This window comes from Tachyglossus aculeatus, chromosome 2 (assembly GCF_015852505.1).
Source record: "Tachyglossus aculeatus isolate mTacAcu1 chromosome 2, mTacAcu1.pri, whole genome shotgun sequence".
Classification (NCBI taxonomy): Eukaryota; Metazoa; Chordata; class Mammalia; order Monotremata; family Tachyglossidae; genus Tachyglossus; species Tachyglossus aculeatus.
This window is the reverse complement of record NC_052067.1, coordinates 35,794,073-35,820,797: the sequence shown is the minus strand read 5'-3', so window position 1 is coordinate 35,820,797 and position 26,725 is coordinate 35,794,073. Positions and strand designations below refer to the sequence as shown.

The window sequence follows — 26,725 nt, the reverse complement described above, 5'->3', positions numbered from 1 at the left end:
TGGCAGAGCACCCTCAAAGGTGGGATCGGGAGAAATATTTGTTTTAGTCGAGGTGAAGGTCTCTCCATTTGGGGCGTGCAACATTCTGCCAAAGAATTTCAGAAGCCTTTCTTTCAAATGCCAAGATAAATATTTCACAGTATCCTGGATATACTTCGTGGTGGTGTGTGTGGAGTCTTTGCGTACCTAAATGAATTGCAGATAACCCCTTTTCCTCTCTCTCAATCCCTTCTTTTGTTTAGGAGAAGGAAGGGGATTTGAAATTGCTCAGGGCAGACTGGGGCCAGGACGGATTCACCACTGTATGAGATCAATCGGCTTGGCTGAACGGGCTCTGCAGATCGTGTGTGAGCGGGCTGCTCAAAGAGTAACTTTTCAGAAGAAACTGCATGCTCACGTAAGAACAAAAAAACATTTTAAATCTTCATTTTCCTTCTCCCACATAGAAAATGAAGTGTGTTAGGTCTCATCTAAGTGGGTCGTTATTCTGTTGTCCGGAGTAGGAGATATATCTCAGGAAACAGAAGCAAAAAGCACGTCCTCTCTGGTTCCGAAGTAAAAGGGAAAGTATTTGGAGTGTGTTGTCTTTCCAAAGCTGTTGAATACCTTTTGCAGATTGGCATTTATCTCACCGAAGTGGTACACAGGGCCATGATTCAGGTGGAAACTAGTGTTGTTGTTTTTTATAATTGAAGCATTTCAATGAATTCCTTCTCTCTCTCTCTCACCAACAGTAACTCAATAGACACAGTGGCTCCAAAAAGATTTACGTTCATCACGAGAGTATTTTAAAAGGGGGAAATATGAAGTTAACTCGATAGCGTAAGAATAAATGAATTAACGCCGTAGTTCGTCCCAAGCCGCAGGACCGAAATCTGTTTCAGTACTCTGAAAACCAGTAGGTAATACAGGCTGCCTATAAAGAAGGTTTGGCTTGCATTTACCATTTCAAAAACCTTGGGCCCATCAGACGCCATGTGTCTTGGCACTCTGAGGTACCTTTATCTGAAAAATGTAGGTGAAGTGCAGATTCAAATTCATACGACCGTTTAACGTTTAAGACAGGGTTTGGACAAAGTGGTAATCTTCACCCAGAAGAAACCTGTATGTGTAGAAGCGTCAGAAGGGAAAAGTGAGCACCAGATATAGAGAGAGAAATGTTGGTCTTGGATTTCTAGGTGAATTTTGAACTTGGAACTACACAATACCCCCTCTATGTAAGCAGCTAGCAATTGGCTAACTGAAGTGGGGTAACTTGATAAGGGAAGGACAAAGGTTGCAGAAATGCAGACTGCACAGTGGTGGGAAACAATAGCATCATTCAGATCATCAAGGAGTCCAGCAGAGTTAAGGCATCACTTTTTGAGGAAAGGACTGATGCTTCACAACAGGTTGAGGCAGAATTGCCAAGGGGGGCACCCTCTTAGAAACACAAACCTTGATAATACTATCAGCACCCCCATTCCAGTAAAAAAGGGCAATGTTCAGCTTCTTTCTTGGAAAATACTTTCCTTCCAAGTCGAAGATATTTGTTTCTCTTCCCTTCTTACAAAATAGCAAGAGTTGCAACACTACAGTGTTCCACGAACAGGCCTCCAGATTTCTGTTAAAAAGCGTTTGATTCTAGCAGATTAAGCAGCTCAGCAGAATCCAAGAAAAGATGGAGGATCACTTGATTGATAATGAAGGGAGCCCATTTAGCAAACATCCGGGGAAGGGAATTCCATTACTTTGAGAGAGCCAGAGATTCCGCACAGCTGCCTGTTAAATAGTCCCATTCTCTAACCAGAAAGTTTGTGAGATATTTTCAATCAAAGGTTATATGATACGGCCAGATTTAAAATGAATTAACCATCACCAGTTGCTCCCGTTGCTCTTTGGGACTGAATAATAATGATGGTATTTGTTAAGCGCTTACTGTGTGCCAAGCACTGTTCTAAGCGCTGGAAGCTTCAGTCAGTAAGGTCTTTAACAGATATCTGAGTACTCATTCGTTGCTGTGCTCTCCGTTTAGACACATCAGGGGAAGAACGGTGTCTGTGTTGCGGACAGAACCTTAAGTTTCCAGCCCAACAAATCCGGCCCGTTTCAGGATCAGATCAACCCGCTGAACCAAGTGGAAACTAGTGACCAGCAAAATTCAGCTTGAGACACCGACTCCAAAGTTCATGGTGTTTCCATTCGCGGCTCTGGTTAACCAGAAATCTGAAATCTGTCAGACGTGCCGGCCACCCCGGCCGATTATCTCAGCATTCATTCTTGTCCTCGCACTCCCTGGTGTCTCACTCGCTATCCCCAGGACTCTGTTTGCCTCCCGTTACTGCAGCAGTAGCTCAGGACGAGCAGCAAACAGGGCACTTATTTTGACAGTCAACTTTTAAACAGTGAAAGACCCAGCACTGAATTTATGATAGTGGACTTTAAATAGGCACTGCAATGTACGTAACAGGGACGTTTCTGTGATTTTTTCCCCCCTTGTAACAGCGTTATACCAAACAAAACTCTGAAAGTGTGATAATGATCTTCACACCCAGAACGTCCTCTGATTACGTCCTCCTTCCCTTCCCCACAGCACCTGTATATATGTATATATGGTTGTACATATTTATTACTCTATTTATTTATTTATTTATTTATTTATTTATTTCTTTATTTCTTTATTTATTTTACTTGTACATTTCTATCCTACTTATTTTATTTTGTTGGTATGTTTGGTTCTGTTCTCTGTCTCCCCCTTTTAGACTGTGAGCCCACTGTTGGGTAGGGACTGTCTCTATGTGATGCCAATTTGTACTTCCCAAGCGCTTAGTACAGTGCTCTGCACATAGTAAGCGCTCAATAAATACGATTGATTTATTGATTGATTGATTGATTGATTACGTTTAGAAGAACCTTAGAATACTCATTTTTGATTGTCATCAGCCATATTGAATTTTGCCACTTTGACCAAAACTGTGGGAAAAAAATCCATTTTTTTCATGTACTTTTCATTTAAGCAGATGATGTGCTTTTCCAGCTGCAGATCCTTTCAGGGTCCCTGACCTGATTAATGCGCCTCTACCCCAGTGCTTAGAACAGTGCCGTGCCCACAGTAAATGCTCAGATAGCATCGCTCAACAAATGCCAACATTTGAAAAAACTGAACCCATTCTCGCTGACTGTGGAAAAATAAATTGGAATTGTTGGTTTCTGGGTCTGCTTCACACTTCTAGTAAACGTAGAGCAAACAGGTGGCAGTAAGAGTTTAAGCTCTTTTATTCAGAATAGGGCTGGATATGAAGGGCTGGTTAATCTGAATAACTCTCCTTTACCTTTTTTTTTTTCCATAAAAGTCTCATTTTCACCTAGTCCCATGGTTACAACAGTAGCTGCATGATGATTTGTCTTTAACCTAATTCTGTATTTAGGTGGGTGTATTTGTCACTCAAAGAAAAGAGGAAATTAGTATATGTACTGTGGCATAGATTCTAAAAATTGAATATTTCACAACGCTTGTGTTCTGAGTGTAGGTTGGGGAGTGGAGAAAAATGTCTCTGTTTTAGATCCCAAATAATGTACCTGATCCAAAATGAACTACTTGTGCTTCTAGCTAGAGATGTTCTGGGCAAGAAAAGGTTATCAGGGACCAGGGATGCACAAAAAGAAGTTATGTTGCCCTCCATAAGATGTCCTGCTTTACTCGGTGGCTTATGTTAAAGGAAAAAAGTGACTGGACCATCTTCAGTCTGGTTATTTGAGAAGCAGCATGGCCTCGAGGAAAGAGCAGGGGGCTGAGAGTCAGAAGACCTGGGTTCTAATTCCACCCCCATGACGTGCCTGCCGTGGCCTGGGGCAAGTCACTTGCCTTCTAAGCTTAAGTTTCCTCATCTGTAAAATGGAGCTGAAATAGCTGTTCTCCTTCCTTTCATACGGGGAGCCCCAGGTTATTCAGGAACTGCATCCAGTCTGATTTTCGTGTATCCGCCCTTGTATTTAGTAGTGTTTGGCACATATTAAGCCCTTAACGGATACCGCTGTTATCATTATTTAGTAGAATGGCCTAATTTATTTCAGAAGCCCACAGCCTTGATGTGCAGCTCTGCGAATTGCCTTAGGCCTGTGAGTTAGTGCTGAGTCTCAAACAGAGCAAGGAAGTGTTTTCAAAAAATTGAAACTTTCACCCACACCTCTACTGTCTTTTTATTTATTTGGTGACTCTCATTTTAGGCTTCTAGAATAGATTAACTAATATTCTAATAGAATATTAGAATTCTATTCTATTAGAATAGAATACCCTAATAGAACCGATCCTCAGGAGTATTTTTTGAGTGCTTTCTCTGTGAGGAGCACTGTACTAAGCACTTGGAAAACTATAACAGAGTTAGTAGACATTGTCCCTGCCCTCAAGGAGCTTTGTGGTGGGGGTGGTAGGACAGATACTAAAATAAATTACAGGTAGGAGGAAGCAGTAGAATGTACAAATGTACACATAAGTACAGTGGGGTGGAGGAGGGGGCAAGAGTATCCAACGGCTTAGGTGACAAATAATAAATAATAATCATTATGGTATGTGAGAAGCACTTACTATTTGTCAAACGCTGCGGTAGATACAAGATAATCGGGTTGGACGCTGGCCCTGTCCCGCATAGGGCTCACAGTAAGTGGGCGGGAGTAGGACTTAATCCTTATTTTACAGATGAGGAAAATAAGGCACGGAGAAGGGTTAAGTGACTTTCCCAGAATCACACAGCAGGCAAGTGGCAGAGCCGGAATAAGAACCCAGATCCTAGAGTGCTGAAGAGGCCGTGGGAGTGGGAAATTGGTTTGTGGAAATGAAAGTAAACTTGAATGAGATGTGATTTATTGAAGAGGAGGCAAGTAGCGTTGAATGAGATGTGATTTATTGAAGAGGAGGCAAGTAGCGTCTGCCAGATATGAAAAGGAAAGGAGTTCCAGGCCTAAGGGAGTTGCGTGAGCAAGAAGGTAGGTGGAGGAGAGAAAAACAAGACCGTGAATACACTGCATGAGGAATGAGCTGGAATGTAGTGGAAGAGAAGTGAGGAAAAGTTGGGGTGGGGAGCTGATTGAGGCTTTCAAACACTGGTTGTGAAGGAACTGGCAAACATGGGAGGTTTTTGATCAGCAAGGAGACTGACGCAGTATGATGTTTTAGGAAAATGATGTGATATGATGTGACTTGGGAGGGGAGAGACTCGATGCAGGGAGGAGGCTGATGCCGTTGTCAAATGAGGATACGTCAAGTGCTTGGACCAGCGTGGACCAAGAAGAGTTGTGACGAAAGATCCAACAGGATTTGGTGACCGACTGAATATGTGTTGGAAGCAAGAAGAGTGAAGGATAATGCCAAGATTGTGGGCTGGAGAGACTGAGTGAATGGTGGTAGTGTCAACTTGGAAGGGAAAGTTTGATGGAGGAGCGGATTTGGGAGGGAAAGGAAGGAGTTCAGTTCTGGACATGGTGAGTTTGAGGTGCCGGTAGGATAACCATGTAGAGATGTCTGTATCCTGGGGCATCTCTGCTGGGACTAAGTGCTTGGGAGACCAAAGTACAACCAGTAGACATGGATCCTACCCTCAGGCTATTGACAATATAACAGTGGGAACAAGAGAGTAAATTATAGGTAGGAGGAAGCATTAGGGGGTATCTGGCTTCCTATATTATATATTTTGTTTGCTATTAAAAATTTCTCGGCCTCGGGTTTTTCGTTTTGGTGGTGTTTTTTAAACCACCCTGCTGGGTTATGGTTTGCTCCTTTGTCCACTATTAGATGTCAGACTTCTTTATCCTGTTTCTTGCCGCCCTGACAGGAGGTTATCGCGCACTGGATTGCCGAAAGTCGCATCGCAATCGAAGAAGTGAGACTGTTGACCCTGAAAGCGGCCCACAGCATAGACACCGTTGGCAGTGCTCGGGCAAAGAAAGAGGTGACACCAACCTGACCTAAATCTTGCTCACGTTATCAGTCAGTTACCTAGTTTTCAGTGGTCAGGTCCCACGAACCGTGGAAACCAGAGGAATGCTAATCTAGAAAATTTCAAATCATCCATGGCTTACTTTCAGAAATCGAAATTTTGCCTCTTACTTTTCGACTTCTCACCAGGAAGTCCTTGTTGTGATCAAGTTTCCAAAATACAGATAAGTGATTAAGGGCTATTTTTTAGTAACTAGATAGAGGCGGTCTCCAGTTTTGAAAAGACGACGGCCAATTTTCTAAACCTGGTAGTCATGCGATAGCTAAGGGAAAATTGAGAAAAGAACTAATCTTAGTGAGACTATGAATACAGCATGGAGTTGACAAATAACAAATTATTGTCTGTGGTCTTTTCTGTAATATGGTATCACGTGGGGTGGCTCATGTGGAAAAATTTTCTAGTTTTATAGATAATAAATATTGACATATAAAACTCTGCCACATTGTTTGCTCTCCCCCGAAAGTGAAAGTTCTTTCTGTCTGACATAGATTGCAGTGATCAAAGTGGCCGCACCCCGAGCTGTTTGTAAAGTCCTTGACAAGGCGATTCAAGTTTGTGGAGGAGCTGGACTTTCCCAGGATTTCCCGTTAGCCAACATGTGAGTCACAAATAGTTAATGAACTCGAATTTCCCATAATTTGAAAAGGCACCTGAATTTGGGTCTACGTTTGGGTTTCAGTGCGTCACAGAAACCAACTCACCGTGATCATGCTGCCCAAGGAAGTCTCAACTCCTGTCACCTAACTCCTGTCTCCCCCTACACCCCATTTCCCATTTTGAATGTGGGACTGGGCATTGAGGGAGGAAGAGAGTGAAGTGGAGGAGGAGGAAATGGCATTTTGTATAATATATAAATCTAGCCTTCATTTTCAAAAGTGAGGCTTCAGACACTTTTGTATTACAGTATTTCAGTTTTCCAGACACACTGCCAGAATTGGTCAGCAGATGTAATATTGCCAGGTTGCTATGTTTTTGTCTGAAGCAGGGGGCCTTCTAAACTCGAAATCAGAAGTGATTTGCGGGTGTTCACAACAATCGTTAGCGTATTTAGTCCTGCAGAACTAATGTTCTTAGCTGTACAAATGTAAAAGTTAGTCAGTGACCATGATACGAATACTAGCAAAAGATAATTTTCTGGCCAGATTTTATTTCAGTCGATCCATGGTATTCGAGCAAATATTGGGTTCTAAAGCATTGTATTTAGTGCTGCTTGGGAGAGTGTCGTAGACGTAAGATCCACATTCCTTGCCTTTCATTGGTCTTTGTCTAATAGGGGAGACACACGAAAATTATTTACCCATCGTGGGAGCAAGCAAAAGAATGGGGCTATAGCAGGGAGTAAGGCAACCATATCAGAATGAAATAGCTGAATAAATAAATTGGTTGTCCAAAGAGAAGTATACATATGTATCAAGTGCTAAGACTGGCTGTTTGGTTGCTGTGACTGGGTGTAATCAGGGAAGGCTTTCTGGAGGAGGTGAGATTTTAAGACGTCTTTGAAAATGAGAGAAGGGGCAATGTGAGCATGAAGTATGAAGAACAGTTATGGGCGTAACGAAGAGGGTGACTGGGAGAAGAACAGCTGAAAAGGATGCAGAGGGGGAGCCAGTAGAGGATTTTGAGGAGCGGTGAGATGTGGGCTGAGCAGTACCGCAACCTGGTGATTTGGGCAGCAGTGTTGAGGTTGGATTTGGGCCTGGCTGGGTGGAGAGGGACAGATACACAAATGTTCTGGAGGAAGAATTGGTAGGATTTAATTGTAGATCGGCTCCTGAGAGCCGAAAGACAGTAAGGAATTGACTAACATAATCATTTGGGGCTTTTACTTCCAAATCCTCCCCAACCCCAATCTCAGCTGTCGCCCTTTGACAAGTTAGGCCGCCAGTGCTCCCGTCCATGCCTGCTGTGCGGGATTGCCGCAGGATGCCCACCCATCTCTCCCTCCTCTCCCACTACTTCCCAGCCTGCACCCTTCACTCGTGAACAGGCCTCGTTCTCTCTCATCATCAACCTCGTGTTCGCACCTTCCCTCCGGACTGGAACTCCTCCCCCTTCAAGCCCGATAGAGCAGCATCCCCATGTTTGCAAAGCCCTAGTAAAATCATATCGCCTCCAGGAAGTCCTCCCTGAGTAACCTCTTATCTCCCCCATGTCCCCGCTCCCTTCTATGCCGCCTATGCTCTTTAACATTTACCCCGCATCAGTTATGCAGATATCCTTATACTCCGGTGCTCCCCCCATCTAACTTCCTTTAATGCCTGTCTCCCTCCCTATATCGTAAGCTCCTTGTGGACAGAAATCCTGACTTCCTGATTGGGAAGCAGCATGGCTTAATGGAAAGAGCACACGTTCTAATCCCGGCTCTGCCATTTGCTTGATGTATGATTTGGGGCAAGTCATTGAACTTCTCTGTGTCTTGGTTGCTTCATCTTTCAGTGGAAGGGACCGTCTCTATCTGTTGCCGACTTGTCCTTCCCAAGCGCTTAGTACAGTGCTCTGCACCCAGGAAGCGCTCAATAAATACGATTGAATGAATGAAAGAGAGAGAAAGAGCCTTAACGCCGCAGGGACAGGGCTGCCACATCAGTCGATCCATCATATTTATTTTACTTAACATATTTACTATTCCATTTATTTCCCTTCAAAGCCCTACTGAGAGCTCACCTCCTCCAGGAGGCCTTCCCAGACTGAGCCCCCTCCTTTCTCTCCCCCCTTCCCCTGCCCCATCCCCCCGCCTTACCTCCTTCCCCTCCCCACAGCACCTGTATATATGTATATACGTTTGTACAGATTTATTACTCTATTTTACTTGTACATATTATTCTATTTATTTTATTTTGTTAATATGTTTTGTTGTCTGTCTCCCCCTTCTAGACTGTGAGCCCGCTGTTGGGTAGGGACCGTCTCTATATGTTGCCAGCTTGTACTTCCCAAGCGCTTAGTACAGTGCTCTGCACACAGTAAGCACTCAATAAATATGATTGAATGAATGAATGAAATGGGTATTCAATTCCTGTTCTTCCCCCCTCTTAGACTGTGAGCCCAATGTGACAGGGACTGTATCCGACCTGACTGTCTTTCAATCTACCCCGGGACTTTATTTATTTATTTATTTTGCTTGTACATATCTATTCTATTTATTTTATTTTGTTAGTATGTTTGTTTTTGTTCTCTGTCTCCCCCTTTTAGACTGTGAGCCCACTGTTGGGTAGGGACTGTCTCTGTATGTTGCCAATTTGTACTTCCCAAGCGCTTAGTACAGTGCTCTGCACACAGTAAGCGCTCAATAAATACGATTGATGATGATGATGATGACTTAGTACTGTGCTTGGCACATAGTACACTCAACATATACTAGCGTTAATGTTATTATTATTACTTCCAAGCACTTAGTACAGTGGTCGTCACACTGTAAGTGCTCAATAAATACTGTTAGTTGATGGGAACAAATATCCCATCAGCTCAGATTTTTTCAGCTCTAGGTATACCTACCTAAACTGCTTACCTGTGTGTGGTTCTGTTTCCTTCAGGTATGCCGTGGTGCGCTCTCTGCGCATAGCCGATGGTCCCGACGAAGTCCACCTCTCAGCAATTGCAGCAATGGAGCTGCGCGATCAAGCCAAGCAGCTAGTTGCAAAAATGTAGAGCAGAGTAGCTTAGGCATTACCATCTAACAGCCTAGGGCAAACTTAACAATTACGGCGGATGTTGAGCCTCTGGATTTTTTTTTTCCTAAAGTGGTGGTAATGTTGCAGGAGCTTGAGATTCTCTAGAATCATGGACGTTTGTAAAAATGAAAAGATAATCCAAATTCAGCTTTTGAATATTATGCCAACACGAAAATAACTGATTGCCAACACGGCTCTGGATGTTTGGCGTAGATTGTAATGTGTTCGGATAAATGGTCCTTTGTAGTTCAAGGGCAATTTAGAAGCTGTGAATGGTCTACAGCAAGCAAATGTCTCGAATGATCTGCTACCTGACAGATTTATATTTTTCTTTCGTACTTCGTAAGCTCTTAATTCCTACTGATAGATCCAAGAGTAAATGCAAGTGGAAGGAAATTGTATTTACTTGGATTTCAAGATCAGGGCTAAGAATAAGCATATATGATGGTTTTGACTGCCTTGAAATTATCAAATTTTGTAAGAGATTTTAATGAAGGTCAGCATGCAATTTTAAACCTCCTAGAAGAGTTTAGCAAATCGAGGGACAGAATTGATCATATTTTTCATTACCACCTCCTTCAACATATAATTTTATCTGATAGCATAACTACTTTTTAGATATTTTCTAGCCTGTCGGGTCTACAAATGACCCTGACTGGAGGGGAAGGAGTGGTGTATGTAAAAAGTTCCATTTTAACCAACTCTGTTTTCTCTGGAGGAGATTCTTTAACAGTACAATCATACAGGAAGATTATTGTTCTCTGAGGGTTTGACAGGCGAAGATATCACTGTTGAAATAGAATGGAAATGATGGTTTCTGAATAAAATAATTTTCATTCATTTTGTTTGACCGGAAAGCATTCAGGTTCTCTGTCATGCTGAGAAGTAATTTACCCTTTATCTTGGAGTAGTAAACTCTCAAGGGAAAGAAGAGCAGCTACATCTTAAACAGTTTGATCCTTTTGAAATGTCCTGTTAGAGGGTGGCAACATTTTTGAGTAGTTGCTCAAAAAAATGCTGATTTCTCCCCTTCTGTCATCAGGGGACGTAGTTTTGTCTTTCCTCTGTTCATGTTGTTGATCAGGGAATGGTGCTCTTGAAAATGGGCTTGTTGTCCAAGAAAAAGGGACATCAATATCTGGATAAGTTAAGACAGCCTGTGGCTGCTGACATTGCAGTTCATTGTTGTCTTCTCTACTATGACGGAGGCTTTCACTTTGATATTCCCTCAAAGTGGTCTACCAGAAAACATAGGGTGCTATTCTTGTTTTTGGATCGGCTGCCCAAGAAGGTTCTTTTGAAATGCTCTGCCATTCTGGAACTGAAGAAAATCAAAGTGCCCGGGGAACCCATTCAGCCCATTAGAAAGTGGCCTCGCGCATCTCCCTGGGGGCAGGCGAAGAGCTGAAAGGCAGCATTAAGCTCCTGCCACACTAGGAAGTGACCGATCATGAAGGGGTCCAGAAAAATCCATTTTCCAATCAGGAAATGGCCATCGTATGCCTCTGGGAAGCATCTAGTAAGCAGGTAAGACCATTCCTCTTTCTTCGAGTGAAAGCCTTTTCATTATATGGTGAAAGTTCCTTAATAATAATAATGATGGGATTTATTAAGAGCTTAATATGTGCAAAGCACTGTTGTAAGCACTGGGGAGGTTACAAGGTGATCAGGTTATCCCACGGGGGGCTCACAGTCTTCGTCCCCATTTTGCAGATAAGGTAACTGAGGCACAGAGAAGTGAAGTGACTTGCCCGAAGTCACACAGCCGACAGTTGGCAGAGTCGGGGTTTGAACCCATGACCTCTGACTCCAAAGCCCGGGCTCTTTCCATCGAGCCACGCTGCTTCTTAAGAATCAGTGGTATTTATTAAGCTCTTACTCCGTGCCGAGCACTGTACAAGTTCTTGGGATAGTGCAATGTAACAAAAATGGAAAAAAAAAAACACCCTGCCACTCTATGATACCAAGGAAAGAAAATGGATAACATACGCCTTTCAGAGAAGAAGGAGAATCATTAATTTCTTCCTCGCTCGCTTCACCTTCCCAATAAGGGAGAGCAGGGTAGCTCAAGTAAGGCAGTGCTGCTTCTTAGCTGCCCTGAGGGGAGGAGCTTGAAATCCTCTCCTGAAAGGAGATTGGGGGATTAGCTATAGATTTGTATTATCAGAATAAACAACCTAGGCTGTAGGCAAAGAATGTATAGTAAACAGTGAGTAGTTAGCTGTTGGTGTGTGTTTATAAGGTGTGGGAGAGGAGAGAGCTTGTACCTGCAGAGTTAGAAGATCAGGAGATTCCAGAGCAACCTTGACATGAGTTAAGGAAGCAGTTTGGGATATGATGCGTATGGCTGGCAGCAGTGAAGCTGTTCAGCAAAAAGCAGTTTTAGGCGTCCACAGACGTACAACTGAACAAGAAACAGGATGCCGTTCTGGTTTTAATTAGGACGATTAATCACGAGTTGACTCTTACTCACAGGGACATTACCGGCACTCGGCGTCGAGGGAAGTCAAGAACCTGATTAGAGACGAGACCACTTAGGATGAAAGTGTTCGAGTTTTCCCGTTGAAGAAGCATCCCAATGAGGTGAAGAATGGAAGTAAGCCACTTGAGCCGGAATGAAATGGTCACAAAAAGACTCCCGATTTTCAGCATCTCCTACCCGCGTTTGTAGGTCTCCCGAGAGAAAGTGCCCGTTTACTCCTTAGCTGGATCGAAAAGGAAAGATTCAAAAATGAAAAAAAATCAGCCTAGACAAGGGGCTGCACCCCAAAGTCAAAGAGAAAGGGATGTCTTTTTGAAAGCCTTCGGTGATATCTATTCCACAGTCCCGCCTTGGAGGCTTTCGCTTTACCAAGTAAAGCGGAGACTATCGACAGGCGAAAGCAGGCAGCGAGAAAAACTTATTTTGGCCCCGCTTTACATAAGGCACATGCTGCTGCCCTTTCAGCATCTAAGTTCTATAAAGGCAGGTCACATTTCTCTATTGCAACACTTAAAATGCTATGGGCAGTAGAATTGAAATGTAAGAAGTTAGAATTTTATAACAAGGAGGATCTCGATGGATTAGAATACCAAGAAACCTCCTTGTGAGGAGAGCTTTAAAAGTCAACTCTCCAGGGTGATTCAAAGTCCTGGAGGCCATGGGCAACACTAAGTCTGTGAATCCTTTGGGAAATAAAAACAAAGCCATGACTCCATACCACCATGGTTAAGCATAAAATGGCATCTGCAGAATGTGGGAACAAGTAACTGTCCTATGGTAATGGGGGCATGATTTAATCATTAAAATACCTCTCTATCTTTGTTAAAGCCCTCTAATACTTATTAACAGGATGTTTTGGCTTCTGGACATCTGGGTCCCACGAAGTTTACTTACTGCGTTTCAGTTAGGTTACACAATCAAAATAATTGTCTGTTCTCCAGGGCACTAGAATTGACCCCTTCCAATCAAAAAAAGGTGTAACCCATGGAACGAGGGGAAGAACTAACCACATGGATTACAGCAGAACCCGAGCTAATACTTTACTCCTTATACACAACAGGAGAAACTGGCTACTGGAAGTCCTCGTCTTGTGACCGCTTGAGGTGAAGAGCTCTTCCGACATTTCTGCATTTGCGCCATTTCAGGAGCTTGACATTAAGCTAATGAGGTAACGGTTAAAATAACAGCACTTCACAACTTAACCGATCCCCCAACACCTCATTTTTCTCTCAGGATCATTTTCAGCCGCTGCTGCTGCTGGCCCATTTTCACCCTCCGTCTACTGGCCAGTGGGGGAAGAGTGGAGCTAATAATAATAATGATGATGGTATTTGTTAAGCGCTTACTACGTGCAAAGCACTGTTCTAAGCGCTGGGGGGATACAAGGTGATCAGGTTGTCCCACGGGGGGCTCTCAGTCTTCATCCCCATTTTACAGATGAGGGAACTGAGGCACAGAGAAGTGAAGTGACTCGCCCAAAGTCACCCAGCTGACAGTTGGTGGAGCCGGGATTTGAACCCACGACCTGACTCCAAAGCCGCTGTTGTTCCGCTGAACGATGCTGCTTCTGAGCTGCCTTGGAAAGCTTCCCTGTCTGGTGATTGTTGTATTGTCCTCTCCCAAGCATTTAGTACAGTGCTTTGCACATAGTAAGCGCTCAATAAATGCGACTGAATGAATGAACAGATGGTGGAGGAAGGAAATAGCTGCTACAGCAACAATGTCTCAGGGCCCATCTCAATACCCACCTCTAGTAGGGTAACAAATAAGAGAATTGAAAACCAACCTGATCAGCCACCCCATGGGTGTGATATGTCCACAGTGGCATCATGCCAATACCTGCTGGGTGCAGGCCACTGAATTAAGAAGCTCAGGGATATTCAGTGGCAGTTTAAAAAAAAACAAAAACCAAAACAAAAGCCTTATTATCTAATCACATCATCATCAATCGTATTTATTGAGCGCTTACTATGTGCAGAGCACTGTACTAAGCGCTTGGGAAGTACAAATTGGCAACATATAGAGACAGTCCCTACCCAACAGTGGGCTCACAGTCTAAAAGACGACATCACATCTGAGGCTAAAGCTCTGAACCAATCTATTAGAGGTGATAAGGCCAAGGCCATCACTAACTGAAATCCAAGTTCAAAGTTACTTAAAAGGCCAACTTCCCCCAAGCAACCCCAACTCCCCTGGAGATAGCATTTTTAGCCTTTTAACAACCACAGTAAAATAAGTGGCGGTGCAGTCACGCCTCTAAACGAAAATCGCTGAAGCAACTGAAACTTAAAGGCAAATATTGAGCCCAAGTAAGCTCTTCATACAGGCACAGGCGTAGGTACCTATCGAGGGCTATTTTTAAAACAGTTTTGAATCAACCGGCCTCTTTGATTCACACGAGCAAGCCGGTGAGGCTTCCCACTCACCACAGAAGTCCGGCAAAGCGATTCAGACAAAATTTCCCGTTGTCCGGGCAGTCAGCCGGTCACGGAGTTCAAACGTATTCTCCCTCCACTTTCCTGGAGATGGCTGCCTTCCGTGTTCCCAATCGCATTCCGAAAGAATGCAGGGGAGGACTGGACACCCATTAGTAATCTCCCCTAAATGCAAGGCGGAAGATACAACTGGCAGGAAAAGGAAAAACCCCAACCTGGGCTCTGCACGCTAACAGGCAAACAAAAAAGTGAACTGGGGAACTGGGCTTCTTTGCCAGTGGGGCACCAGAAAGCCACTCAGCGCAGACTCCCCACACTGGGAGAGCTGGGTAAACCGATACTCTGGGCCTCAGTTCCCTCATCTGTAAATTGGGAACAACCTGATCACCTTGTAACCTCCCCAGCGCTTAGAACAGTGCTTTGCACATAGTAAGCGCTTAATAAATGCCATCATCATCATCCCACATCATCATCATCATCTCCCCCTCCTCCCCCCTCCATCCCCCCTGCCTTACCTCCTTCCCTTCCCCACAGCACCTGTATATATGTTTATACATATTTATTACTCTATTTTACTTGTACGTATTTATTCTATTTTATTTTGTTAATGTGTTTTGTTATGTTCTCTGTCTCCCCCTTCTAGACTGTGAGCCCACTGTTGGGTAGGAACCGTCTCTATATGTTGCCAACTTGGACTTCCCAAGCGCTTAGTACAGTGCTCTGCACACAGTAAGCGCTCAATACGATTGATTGATTTCCCACAGCACCTGTATATGTTTGTACATATTTATTACTCTATTTTACTTGTACATATTTATTCTACTTATTTTATTTTGTTAATATGTTTTGTTCTCTGTCTCCCCCTTCTAGACTGTGAGCCCACTGTAGGGACCGTCTCTATATGTTGCCAACTTGTACTTCCCAAGCGCTTAGTACAGTGCTGTGCACACAGTAAGCGCTCAATAAATACGACTGAATGAATGAATGAATCCCTCAGCGATGATTCGAAAAGTGCTTACTATGTGCCCAGTACTGTAGTAAGCACTTGGGTAGATAGAAATCAATGAGATTTTACATGGTCAGCAACATGGGGCTCACAGTCTAAGGAAGAGGGAGAGCAGGAGTCTTATCCCCATTTTGCAGGTGAGAGAACTGAGGCCCAGGGAAGGGAAGTGACTTACTCAAGGTCTCACAGCAGGCAAGTTGTAGAGCTGGGATTTTATAACTGACTCCTAGCCCTGTGCTATTTCCAGTAGGCCATGCTGTTTCTCAGTTACCTATAAATATAAAGGTAATTTGTAAATGCTAATTTGGGAATCGACAGGGGGCAAATGATGAGGTACTAAAAGCAATGCTGTCATATTGAGAGGAAAGTTGAGGGATTGTTAGCAAGGGGGCAGAATCAATGGAATTTGAGTGCATGCTTTGTGCACAGCAATGTACCAAAGTTGTTTTTTTTTTTTAATTTAGTCCAGTTTGAATTCTGGCAATCAAATCTCTTCCAGTAGGAATTTCTCACATTTTAAAGACCTAACAACGGTAGTAAAATACAGGATCCTGAACTTGAAATATGGAAAAATCATTTGTGCACTGGTGAGTTCAACGTGCATTTCAGGCAGCAGCAAGGATCTGTTGTTCATGCATTCAATTGCATTTATTGAGCAGTGTTTGGGTGCAAAGCACTGTAATAAATGCTTGGGAGACTACAATTGAACAATGAACGATGCATTCCTTGCCCACAACGAGCTTACAGTCCGGTAGGAGATTGACTCATCCCTGCCACTTCACTGTGGGTCATCTTGGACAACGGCCCCGTTGTCCTCTCGACTTTCCTCACAGGCATTTCAAGACGATAAACTACAGTGTGTAAGTCTATGCAGTAAAAGCACAATGCAAACAAAAAAATACTTTAAAGTGATGAAGCTCCTCTCCCTATAACCAAAACAAAGACCACTAGCCCTCAGGAAAAGGCTCATTTTGCACCCTATCCTTTACCTTATACCCACCTGGCCCTAGACACTCCAAAATCCTCAACTAAGCCTTTGATATAAGAAATATCTCTAAATTGGGTTGTAGGTTTCTGCTGCTGCTGCTTTGTTCTTATGCTGTTGCCATTTGTTTCACGCGAATGGACTGGCATCTTTCTTCACTTCTGAACTAGGTTTTTAACTACCTGAGGGCAGGGATGTTATGTCTTTCCTTTATAACTCCCGCCAGTGCTCACTCGGTGCTCAGCGCTTATGGTGGAAGCATTATGGGGCATCCCTTAACACTTCAACAAAATACTTGCCCCCTCCCTTCTTCCCTCCCTGACTTCCATCTTCAACTGTTTGCTGTCCAATGGCTTCTTCCGTACTGCTTCAAAAACACGCTCGTGTCTCTCCTAGCCTAAAAAAAAACCCCTCCCTTGTCCCCACGGCTCCCTCCAGTTACCACCCCCTCACCCTCCTACCATTCCTCTCTAAACTCCTTGAGCGAGTCGTCTACACCCGCTGTGTCAAGTTCCTCTCCTCCAATTCTCTCCTTGACCCCCTCCAAGCTGGTGTCCGTCCCCTTCACTCCACAGAAACCGCCCTCTCGAAGGTAATAAATAATCTTCTTGACAAACCCTCCACTCCATCCTAATCCTCCTCGACCTCTCAGCTGCCTTCAACACTCTTGACCGCCCCATTCTGGAAACATTATCCGACCTCGGCTTCACAGACAATCAATCGTATTTATTGAGCGCTTACTGTGTGCAGAGCACTGTACTAAGCGCTTGGGAAGTACAAGTTGGCAACATATAGAGACAGTCCCTACCCAACAGTGGGCTCACAGTCTCTCCTGCTTCTCCTCCTAGCCCTCTGACCGCTCACTCTCAGTCTCTTTCCCAGGCTCCTCCTCCGCCTCACATCGTCCTAACCGTGGGGGTCCCTCAAGGCTTGAGTCCCCTTCTATTCTCCGTCTACACCCCCTCCCTTGGAGAACTCATTCACTACCACATAGTAAGCCCTCAACAAATACCCCAATAATATACTTATTATTAGGCAGTCCCGTAGAGGGGGCGGAACAGAGGAAGGTGAAGAGGAAGGTGAGAAGCAGCGTGGCTCAGTGGAAAGAGCCCGGGCTTTGGAGTCACAGGTCAATGGGTTCAAACCCCGGCTCCAACCAATTGTCAGCTGTTGACTTTGGGCAAGTCACTTCACTTCTCTGTGCCTCAGTTCCCTCATCTGTAAAATGAGGATTAAGACGGTGAGCCCCCCCGTGGGACAACCTGATCACCTTGTAACCTCCCCAGCGCTTACAACGGTGCTTTGCACATAGTGCTTAATAAATGCCATCATTATTATTGTTATTATTATTAAGAGATGAAGGACCAAGCCCCCTCTTGGATGTTAACAGTTTGGCCTGACACACTGATTAGCTAAACTCTTCCTCTGTTCTTATTGATCAGACCTACCTTTTCCCAGGAGGCTCTAATTGCCAGGAGATGATAAGGACCTTCAGGGTTCAGATTACTACCAGTCCCCATTAAGGAAGGGGTTATTGTAACCTCCCCAGCGCTAAGAACAGTGCTTTGCACATAGTAAGCGCTTAATAAATGCCATTATTATTATTATTATTATTATTATTATTATTATTATTATTAAGAAATGAAGGACCAAGCCTCCTCTTGGGATGTTAAGAGTTTGGTCTGATGCACTGATTAGCCGAACTCTTCCTCTGTTCTTATTGATCAGACCTGCCTTTTCCCAGAAGGCTCTAATTGCCAGATGATATGGACCTTCAGGGTTCAGATTACTACCAGCCCCCATTAAGGAAGAGGTTATTGTAACCTCCCCAGCGCTTAGAACAGTGCTTTGCACATAATAAGCGCTTAATAAATGCCATCATTATTACTACTGTTGTTATTATTAAGAGATGAAGGACCAAGCCTCTTCTTGGGATGTTAAGAGTTTGGTCTGACGCACTGATTAGCCAAACTCTTCCTCTGTTCTTATTGATCAGACCTGCCTTTTCCCAGGAGGCTCTAATTGCCAGGAGATGATATGGGCCTTCAGGGTTCAGATTGCTACCAGTCCCCATTAAGGAAGTGGTTATTGTAACCTCCCCAGCGCTTAGAACAGTGCTTTGCACATAGTAAGCGCTTAATAAATGCCATCATTATTATTATTGTTATTATTATTAAGAGATGAAGGACCAAGCCTCCTCTTGGATGTTAAGAGTTTGGCCTGAAGCACTGATTAGCCAAACTCTTCCTCTGTTCTTATTGATCAGACCTGCCTTTTCCCAGGAGGCTCTAATTGCCAGGAGATGATATGGACCTTCAGGGTTCAGATTACTACCAGCCCCCATTAAGGAAGAGGTTATTGTAACCTCCCCAGGGCTTAGAACAGTGCTTTGCACATAATAAGCGCTTAATAAATGCCATCATTATTACTACTGTTGTTATTATTAAGAGATGAAGGACCAAGCCTCCTCTTGGGATGTTAAGAGTTTGGCCTGACGCACTGATTAGCCGAACTCTTCCTCTGTTCTTATTGATCAGACCTGCCTTTTCCCAGGAGGCTCTAATTGCCAGGAGATGATATGGACCTTCAGGGTTCAGATTACTACCAGCTCCCATTAAGGAAGAGGTTATTGTAACCTCCCCAGTGCTTAGAACAGTGCTTTGCACATAATAAGCGCTTAATAAATGCCATCATTATTACTACTGTTATTATTATTAAGAGATGAAGGACCAAGCCTCCTCTTGGGATGTTAAGAGTTTGGCCTGACGCACTGATTAGCCGAACTCTTCCTCTGCTCTTATTGATCAGACCTGCCTTTTCCCAGGAGGCTCTAATTGCCAGGAGATGATACGGACCTTCAGGGTTCAGATTGCTACCAGTCCCCATTAAGGAAGGGGTTATTGTACAGATAATTAGTGGTTCAATCCCCTTCAGCCCTGAATCCATAGTGGCATGAACAATTGTGCCAGCCCTCCATACCAGCAAGGAGCATCAGGGGAATAGGGGAGCTGAAATGCCTAAACTGATGTTCCGTCCGTCTCATTTACAGCAAAGTGCTTCCGAAACCTGGCTAAAAGCAAATTTAGAGAACTTCCGAATCCGGTTTGCAATGGCCCGGTGACCTAATGGATGCATTCTGGCTGCATACATCTGCTTGAAGGTAATCCTAATTCAGTCATCTTCCTAAATTTCTCTTTTGGAAAGTTTAATTTTATGGGTAAAGAGCTAAACAAATTTCCCCAAGGGCTGATTTTTATAAACATTTGTGGAATCGGTCTTCGTGTGTCCTTAACATAGAAGTTGAAGTGAGTCACTCCCATGTTGACTTAGGGTCCATCATGAACATTTCTGGAAAGAATCAATTTTAAGTGGGGGGTTCCTTCCCTCCCCAAAAGGCCCCTTTTCTGCTTACACACACGGGCCCAGCTCTGATTCTTATCAATGCTTCAGTAGTCAGAAAAATAACTTTTTCTGAGAATTACATATCTGCTTAGACCCTTTATTTTATAAACATCAGAGTTGGGAAATATATATAAAAAAAACCCATACACAACCACAAACCAAGTAGTTTTATCACAAGAAAATACTGACATCTTATAGTGCAGCATTTTCAGGAACTGTTTCGTCCTACGACCTTTTCACCCAAACAAATGAGTTTCCGTCTTTTGGATGAAATAAGGGATATACCCCTTTGTACCTTCTTTTGGGCACTCACTCTGGAGGCTGGTGGCCATTTCCAGGTGGCCTAGACTACCACCCAGGCTAGTTCTTGTATCTCAGAGTCTCCTCCTGACACCCGCTCATCCATCTTCGCTGCCAGCGTTCACCTCCCCACTCCCATTTCCTCCTTCCCTTAGAGCAGGTGAGAGAGAAGCTAGTCAAACGCCTTTAAATAACCATTTCTCTTGGTTAAAAAGCCGCTGAGGCCCCCTTTTCCCCGGCTCGCTCTCCCTTCCGTGTCGTCTTTGCACTTGGATCTGTGACCTTTGGACATCTGATATTCGTCTCGCTACCCAACCCCATGGCACTTATCTTTGCATTATTTATAGGCAATTACTTATTTACATTAATGTCAGTCTCCCTGCTCTAGACTATAAGCTCATTATGGGCAGGGAACATGTCTGTTAACTCTGTTGTTTCTGTGCACATAGTAAGTGCCGAATGAATACCACTGACTGATTAATTGATTGCAAAAACTCAGAGGGAACCACCCTGAAATTCACCTAATCGATCCTTTCATTCATTCAATCGTATTTATTGAACGCTTACTGTGTGCAGAGCGCTGTACCAAGTGCTTGGGAAGGACAATTGGGCAACATATAGAGACGGTCCCTACCCAACAGTGAGCTTACAATCTAGAAGAGGTCTCTCCTTAAAGGTCTCTCCTCTGATTTGGGCTCAGGACGAAGTATCAGCTCAGTGTCGTAAAGGATCTAGCATCGTTGTAAATGTGGGGGTCCCTGAAATGATATTTCTCTGGCTACAAGATGTATCCGTTTCCCATCTTTGTGAGAAGTTTCTTATAATATTAGAGAGAAGCAGCGAGGCTCAGTGGAAAGAGCCCGGGCTTTGGAGTCAGAGGTCATGGGTTCAAATCCCAGCTCCACCAATTGCCAGCTGTGTGACTTTGGGTAAGTCACTTCACTTCTCTGGGCCTCAGTTACCTCATCTGGAAAATGGGGATTAAGACTGTGAGCCCCACGTGGGACAACCTGATCACCTTGTATCCTCCCCAGTGCTTAGTACATTGCTTTGCACATAGTAAGCGCTTAACAAATGCCATTATTATTATTATTATTATTATAAGCAATCATAAATTATAGCTATTTCTCAGTGGTGTCTTTAGTTGCCTATCAGCAAGTAAACTGAACTACAGCATGGAGGTGCTGCTGGAAAAGGGGTTCTGTACTTACCTGTTTCCAACTCTCCTTCAGCGCACCTCTACAGCATTGGTACCTCTCACTCGTAGACGTGTCAATCTGCTTCAGAAAACTCCTACAAGGGGTAATTCATTTAACTGGCTCAGAGTGCATAATGCACTACAAAGCCTATCCCAATTGCTCAATAAACGTGAACTCGTTTCTTTCAGTGGACTCAGATCAAACCAACACCCCCAGGTAAATACTGACTTCAAACCTTTCCCGATCTCGTAAATTCCTAGAGGAAATACTGACCCACAGGTTGCCTCTGTCCGCTTTGCTGGGTACCAGTCTAACTCGGCCTTCATCCCAAATTCAAAATCTAGGGTAACCTCCCCAGCGCTTAGTACAGTGCTTTGCACATAGTAAGCACTTTATAAATGCCATTATTATTATTATTATTATTATCTAGGGCCGAGGCAGACAGGTTTTATCATATGCTAGAAAAGCCTCTCATAAGACTAACAATTGGTCCAAGAACATAGATGCCGTCAGTAGTAAACTTCCAGTTCCAGTACGGTTTCTTTGAAGGCCTGGGTTTTTGAGAAAACAGACCGCCAAGCAGCCGAGAAAAAGGGCCCGAGAGTTGAAGATCAGGGAATGAGAAGCAGCTAATTCTCTGAACGTCTCTTATGGCCGGAACCGCTCTGTTCCCCAAACGCTACAAATGGAGACACACTTCCAACCCCCTGTGAAGTCCACCCGTTCCCCTTTATTTAACTCATGCTCCCTCTTTATCCCACCCTTAGCCTCCTCAGTATCTGTCCCTATTTCCTTCCACTCCATCTTTTCCTTGACACCGCAGTCATTTCTCCCTCTGCCCTCCGTGGACACTTCAGGGTCTTCTTAGTTCATACCTCGGTCATCCTCCACCCTGTTTCGATTTTCTGCTATAACTTTTCCCCTCCTGTGGTCAAACACTTACGCATCACTCTCCCCAACCCAAAAGGGTCTTTCCTCCCGTTAGCCGCCCTCCTTTCAACTCTCCATTTCTCTTCCTCCCTGTACCTCCTCAGGGATTTATAATTATTGCCAGCTAGAAATCCTTGATTAATAACCACACCAGGCGTGTCTCTCCTCCGAGTGCCAACGTAACTTAAGCGTTCGTGTGGCAGCATTCAAGTAAAGGTAAAGAATAAGGGACACCGCAGCTGCAATCCTCACGGTCTAGCCTCCGGATTTATCACCTGAGCCTCTCTTTCGAGCTGGACAGGAAACTCTTCAAGACTGATGTGGAGTGGAAGAAAAGTGTAGAGATGCCCCGAAGACCAACGGTCACCTTAGACTAAAGCGCCTTTTGCCAACTTCAAATTGCAGGCCACCTTGACCCGCAGCAACGGTGGCCTTTACTTGGTGTTCGGGAAGACACACCTAAGTCAAATAGGATATCAAGGGCACTTCTTCCTCCCGGGAAGGACTTCAATACCCTGAAAACAGGCCTTTTTATGACCAGAGGTAAAAGCCAAAGCCACTTAGTGGTAAAGAATGAGTTGCAGCTTAACATTCGGGTCTTGCATTAAGGAAAGGCTTTTTGGCCCTTTTAAATCAGCAGCCATGATTTACTCAGAAAGCTTTTTCCCCAGTTGGACAGGAACACTGCTAGTTGAAGGAAGTGTCTGCTTTTATAACCAGCAAGCTGAGCTACTTGGAGAAGGACCAGGTGCATCTGTTTTACATTTGACTAATCATCTGTTTCTATGAAACTCTCCAGCCAAATTTTAGGCCGTACAGTTCATGCTGGCAGAAATGCCAAAATACTTTTGAAAGTCAAAAGCATCATCAGTTTTTGTTTTTTGTTTTTTGAAAAAATGGCATTTGTTAAGTGCTTACCATGTACCAGGCACTATATTAAGCACTGGGGTAGTTTCTAGACTGTGAGCCCACCGTTAGGTAGGGATTGTCTCTTGTCTGTTGCCGAACTGTCCAAGCGCTTAGTACAGTGCTCCGCATACAGTAAGCAATCAATAAATACGATTGAATTGACTGAATATAAGCCAATTAGATGGGACACACACAGTCCAGGGCCCACTTGGGGCTCACAGTCTTAATCTCCATTTGACAAATGAGGTAACAGGCCCAGAGAAGCAGACGAGCAGCAGAGGTGGGATTAGAACTCAGGCCCTTTGACTCCTAGGCCTTTGGTCTTTCCACTAGTTCACACTGCTTCCTTCTTTTGGAGACTGTGAGCCCACTGTTGGGTAGGGACCGTCTCCATATGTTGCCAACTTGTACTTCCCAAGCACTTAGTACAGTGCTCTGCACACAGTAAGCGCTCAATAAATACGATTGAATGAATGAATGGAGGCAAATGGTAAGCCCAGACCCAATTTATAGAAATGGAAATGTACTACTAATAATAATAATAATGATGGCATTTGTTAAGCGCTTACTATGTGCAGAGCACTGTTCTAAGCGTTGGGGGGGATACAAGGTGATTAAGTCGTCCCACTGGGGGCTCACAGTCTTAATCCCCATTTTCCAGATGAGGTAACTGAGGCTCAGAGAAGTGAAGTGACTTGCCTAAGGTCACACAGCAGACATGTGGCGGAGCCGGGATTCGAACCCATGACCCCTGACTCCAAAGCCCAGGCTCTTTTCCACTGAACCACGCTGCTTCTCTAATAAGCAGACTCTAGTAATAGGCATGATTACAGAAAACCACCAGAATATAATTAGGCATAACATTTTAAAGTTAGAGAGCAGCTTGAAAGTCTTTTTTTTCCTAATTCTTACTCTTAAATTGGTCATTTGACTAGGAAATATTGGCCATTTATGCCCTTTCTTTGCCTAGAGATACAAGTTAATGTGAGAAAAAGTTGATTCAAGTTGAAATACTAATTGAAGTAAATAATTTACAGTTCATTCATTCATTCAGTCGTATTTATTGAGCACTTACTGTGTGCAGAGCACTGTACTAAGCGCTTGGGAAGTACAAGTTGGCAACATACAGTTCCTCTGGCTATAGTTTTACTTGGGGATCTTGTATTACTACTCGAAGAAGTACCCCGGCAAACTGTCCTCCCTTACCCGGAAGACCGTTATTTCTGCACTCTGTAATTTGTTTTAGTCCATAATGGTCTAATGCTCACAGACTATACATTTTAAAAAAGTCAAATTTCTTTGGTATTACTCCATCTCCTGTAAACACAGCTGTGGATAAACAGAGCTAAGCATAGATTTCCCTTTAAATAGTCATGTTATATAGTTTCTAGGCAAAGAGCATCCTGTTTTTTGACTGAATTGGATAATATGAGAACTCTGAAACTTACTCACCACTTGTTTTGACAAAGAATTACTTTATAGAGATGCTATCTTATCTATAGAATCGATTTCTAGGATCCAAAACTTACTCGCCACTTGCTTTGACAAAGAATTACTTTATAGAGATGCTGTCGTATCTATATAATTGATTTCTAGGATCCAAAACTTACTCGCCACTTGTTTTGACAAAGAACTACTTTATAGAGATGCTGTCGTATCTATATAATTGATTTCTAGGATCCAAAACTTACTCGCCACTTGTTTGGACAAAGAATTACTTTATAGAGATGCTATCATATCTATATAATCGATTTCTAGGATCCAAAACTTACTCGCCACTTGTTTGGACAAAGAATTACTTTATAGAGATGCTATCATATCTATATAATCGATTTCTAGGATCCAAAACTTACTCGCCACTTGTTTGGACAAAGAATTACTTTATAGAGATACTGTCGTATCTGTATAATTGATTTCTAGGATCCAAAACTTACTCGCCACTTGTTTGGACAAAGAATTACTTTATAGAGATACTGTCGTATCTATATAATTGATTTCTAGGATCCAAAACTTACTCGCCACTTGTTTGGACAAAGAACTACTTTATAGAGATACTGTCGTATCTATATAATTGATTTCTAGGATCCAAAACTTACTCGCCACTTGTTTGGACAAAGAATTACTTTATAGAGATGCTATCGTATCTATATAAGCAATTTCAAGTCAAAATTCAAAATGAAATCTTATGCCAGAAACATCCTAGAACACAGCCAGGAGAAATGGACCCGAAGCCAACAGACGAACGTTAACTTTCAAGAAAATTCAACAGTTCTGGTGAATTCTCCCCTTCTTCCGAAGCTACGGGTAGCCGCCCAAATCACCACCTTCAAACCTGTTGATTTTAGACATTTTCTTTTCAGGAGCGGATGAAGGGAGGGATGCTGAGACCTAGGGATGGTTCCTATTCCTACAAGGCAGACGCAAGCCGGCAGCAGTGGTGAAGGGGGAAGAGGCGGCCAGAGGAATGAGAGAGGGAAGCGAGAGGAGAAGGTGAGGATGAAAGGGATGGCTGCAGTGTTTGCGAATGGTGATCACCTGCCCAAACCAGCCTGATGCCCGAACACAAGGGTCAATTTATTAGCAGCTAATGTGGCCAAACCTGAATGAATAGGGAGGGAAGAAAAATGATCAGGGAATGCCTCCTGGAGGAGGTGGGATTTTCAGAGGGCTTTGAAGAGGGAAGGGAAAGGGGTGCGAGCAAGGGCTCAGGGGTAGGAGCCCCTTATTTTACTAGTCCATATCTATTCTATTTTATTTTGTTAATATGTCTTGTTTTGTTGTCTGTCTCCCCTTTCTAGACTGTGAGCCCGCTGTTGGGTAGGGACCGTCTCTAGATGTTGCCAACTTGGACTTCCCAAGCGTTTAGTCCAGTGCTCTGCACACAGTAAGCGCTCAATAAATACGATTGATTGATTGATTGATTGATTGATTGAATAGAAGCCGCCCGGACTTGGGGCGATGGGAGAGGAAGACCCCCCCCCCGCCACCCCAGGGGACATAGGGTTGGTGAAGGCCCCCAGGAAGAGCCCAGTGCTTATTTATTTATTTTATTTGTACATATTTATTCTATTTATTTTGTTAATAAGTTTTGTTGTCTGTCTCCCCCTTCTAGACTGTGAGCCCGCTGTTGGGCAGGGACCGTCTCTAGATGTTGCCAACTTGTCCTTTCCAAGCGCTTAGTCCAGTGCTCTGCACACAGTAAGTGCTCAATAAATACGATTGAATGAATGAATGAATGAATGAATGCCCCCAGGAAGAGCCCAGTGCTTTTTTATTTATTTTATTTGTACATATTCTATTTATTTTGTTAACATGTTTTGTTTTGTTGTCTGTCTCCCCTTTCTAGACTGTGAGCCCGCTGTTGGGTAGGGACCGTCTCTAGATGTTGCCCACTTGGACTTCCCAAGCGCTTAGCACAGTGCTCTGCACACAGTAAG

At 43.7% G+C, this 26,725-nt stretch overlaps 1 protein-coding gene and 1 long non-coding RNA gene across 2 annotated transcripts in view; both read left to right on the top strand.

Annotated features, from left to right (window-relative positions):
- ACAD11 (acyl-CoA dehydrogenase family member 11) overlaps positions 1 to 10,490 on the top strand; it is a 71,690-nt gene extending 61,200 nt beyond the window's left edge. The window contains exons 20-23 of the mRNA XM_038761483.1: positions 243 to 397; positions 5,808 to 5,924; positions 6,461 to 6,570; positions 9,503 to 10,490. Of these exons, the coding sequence (XP_038617411.1) occupies positions 243 to 397; positions 5,808 to 5,924; positions 6,461 to 6,570; positions 9,503 to 9,617 (497 nt within the window). The 3' untranslated portion in view covers positions 9,618 to 10,490. The remainder of the gene's footprint in view (positions 1 to 242; positions 398 to 5,807; positions 5,925 to 6,460; positions 6,571 to 9,502) is intronic.
- Positions 10,491 to 10,574: 84 nt separating this feature from the next.
- On the top strand, positions 10,575 to 25,849 carry LOC119947956. Its single transcript, XR_005456598.1, has 5 exons — positions 10,575 to 11,167; positions 12,116 to 12,236; positions 13,183 to 13,290; positions 19,598 to 19,708; positions 25,649 to 25,849. It is a non-coding gene; the product is annotated as an uncharacterized LOC119947956 (long non-coding RNA).
- Positions 25,850 to 26,725: the final 876 nt, after the last annotated feature.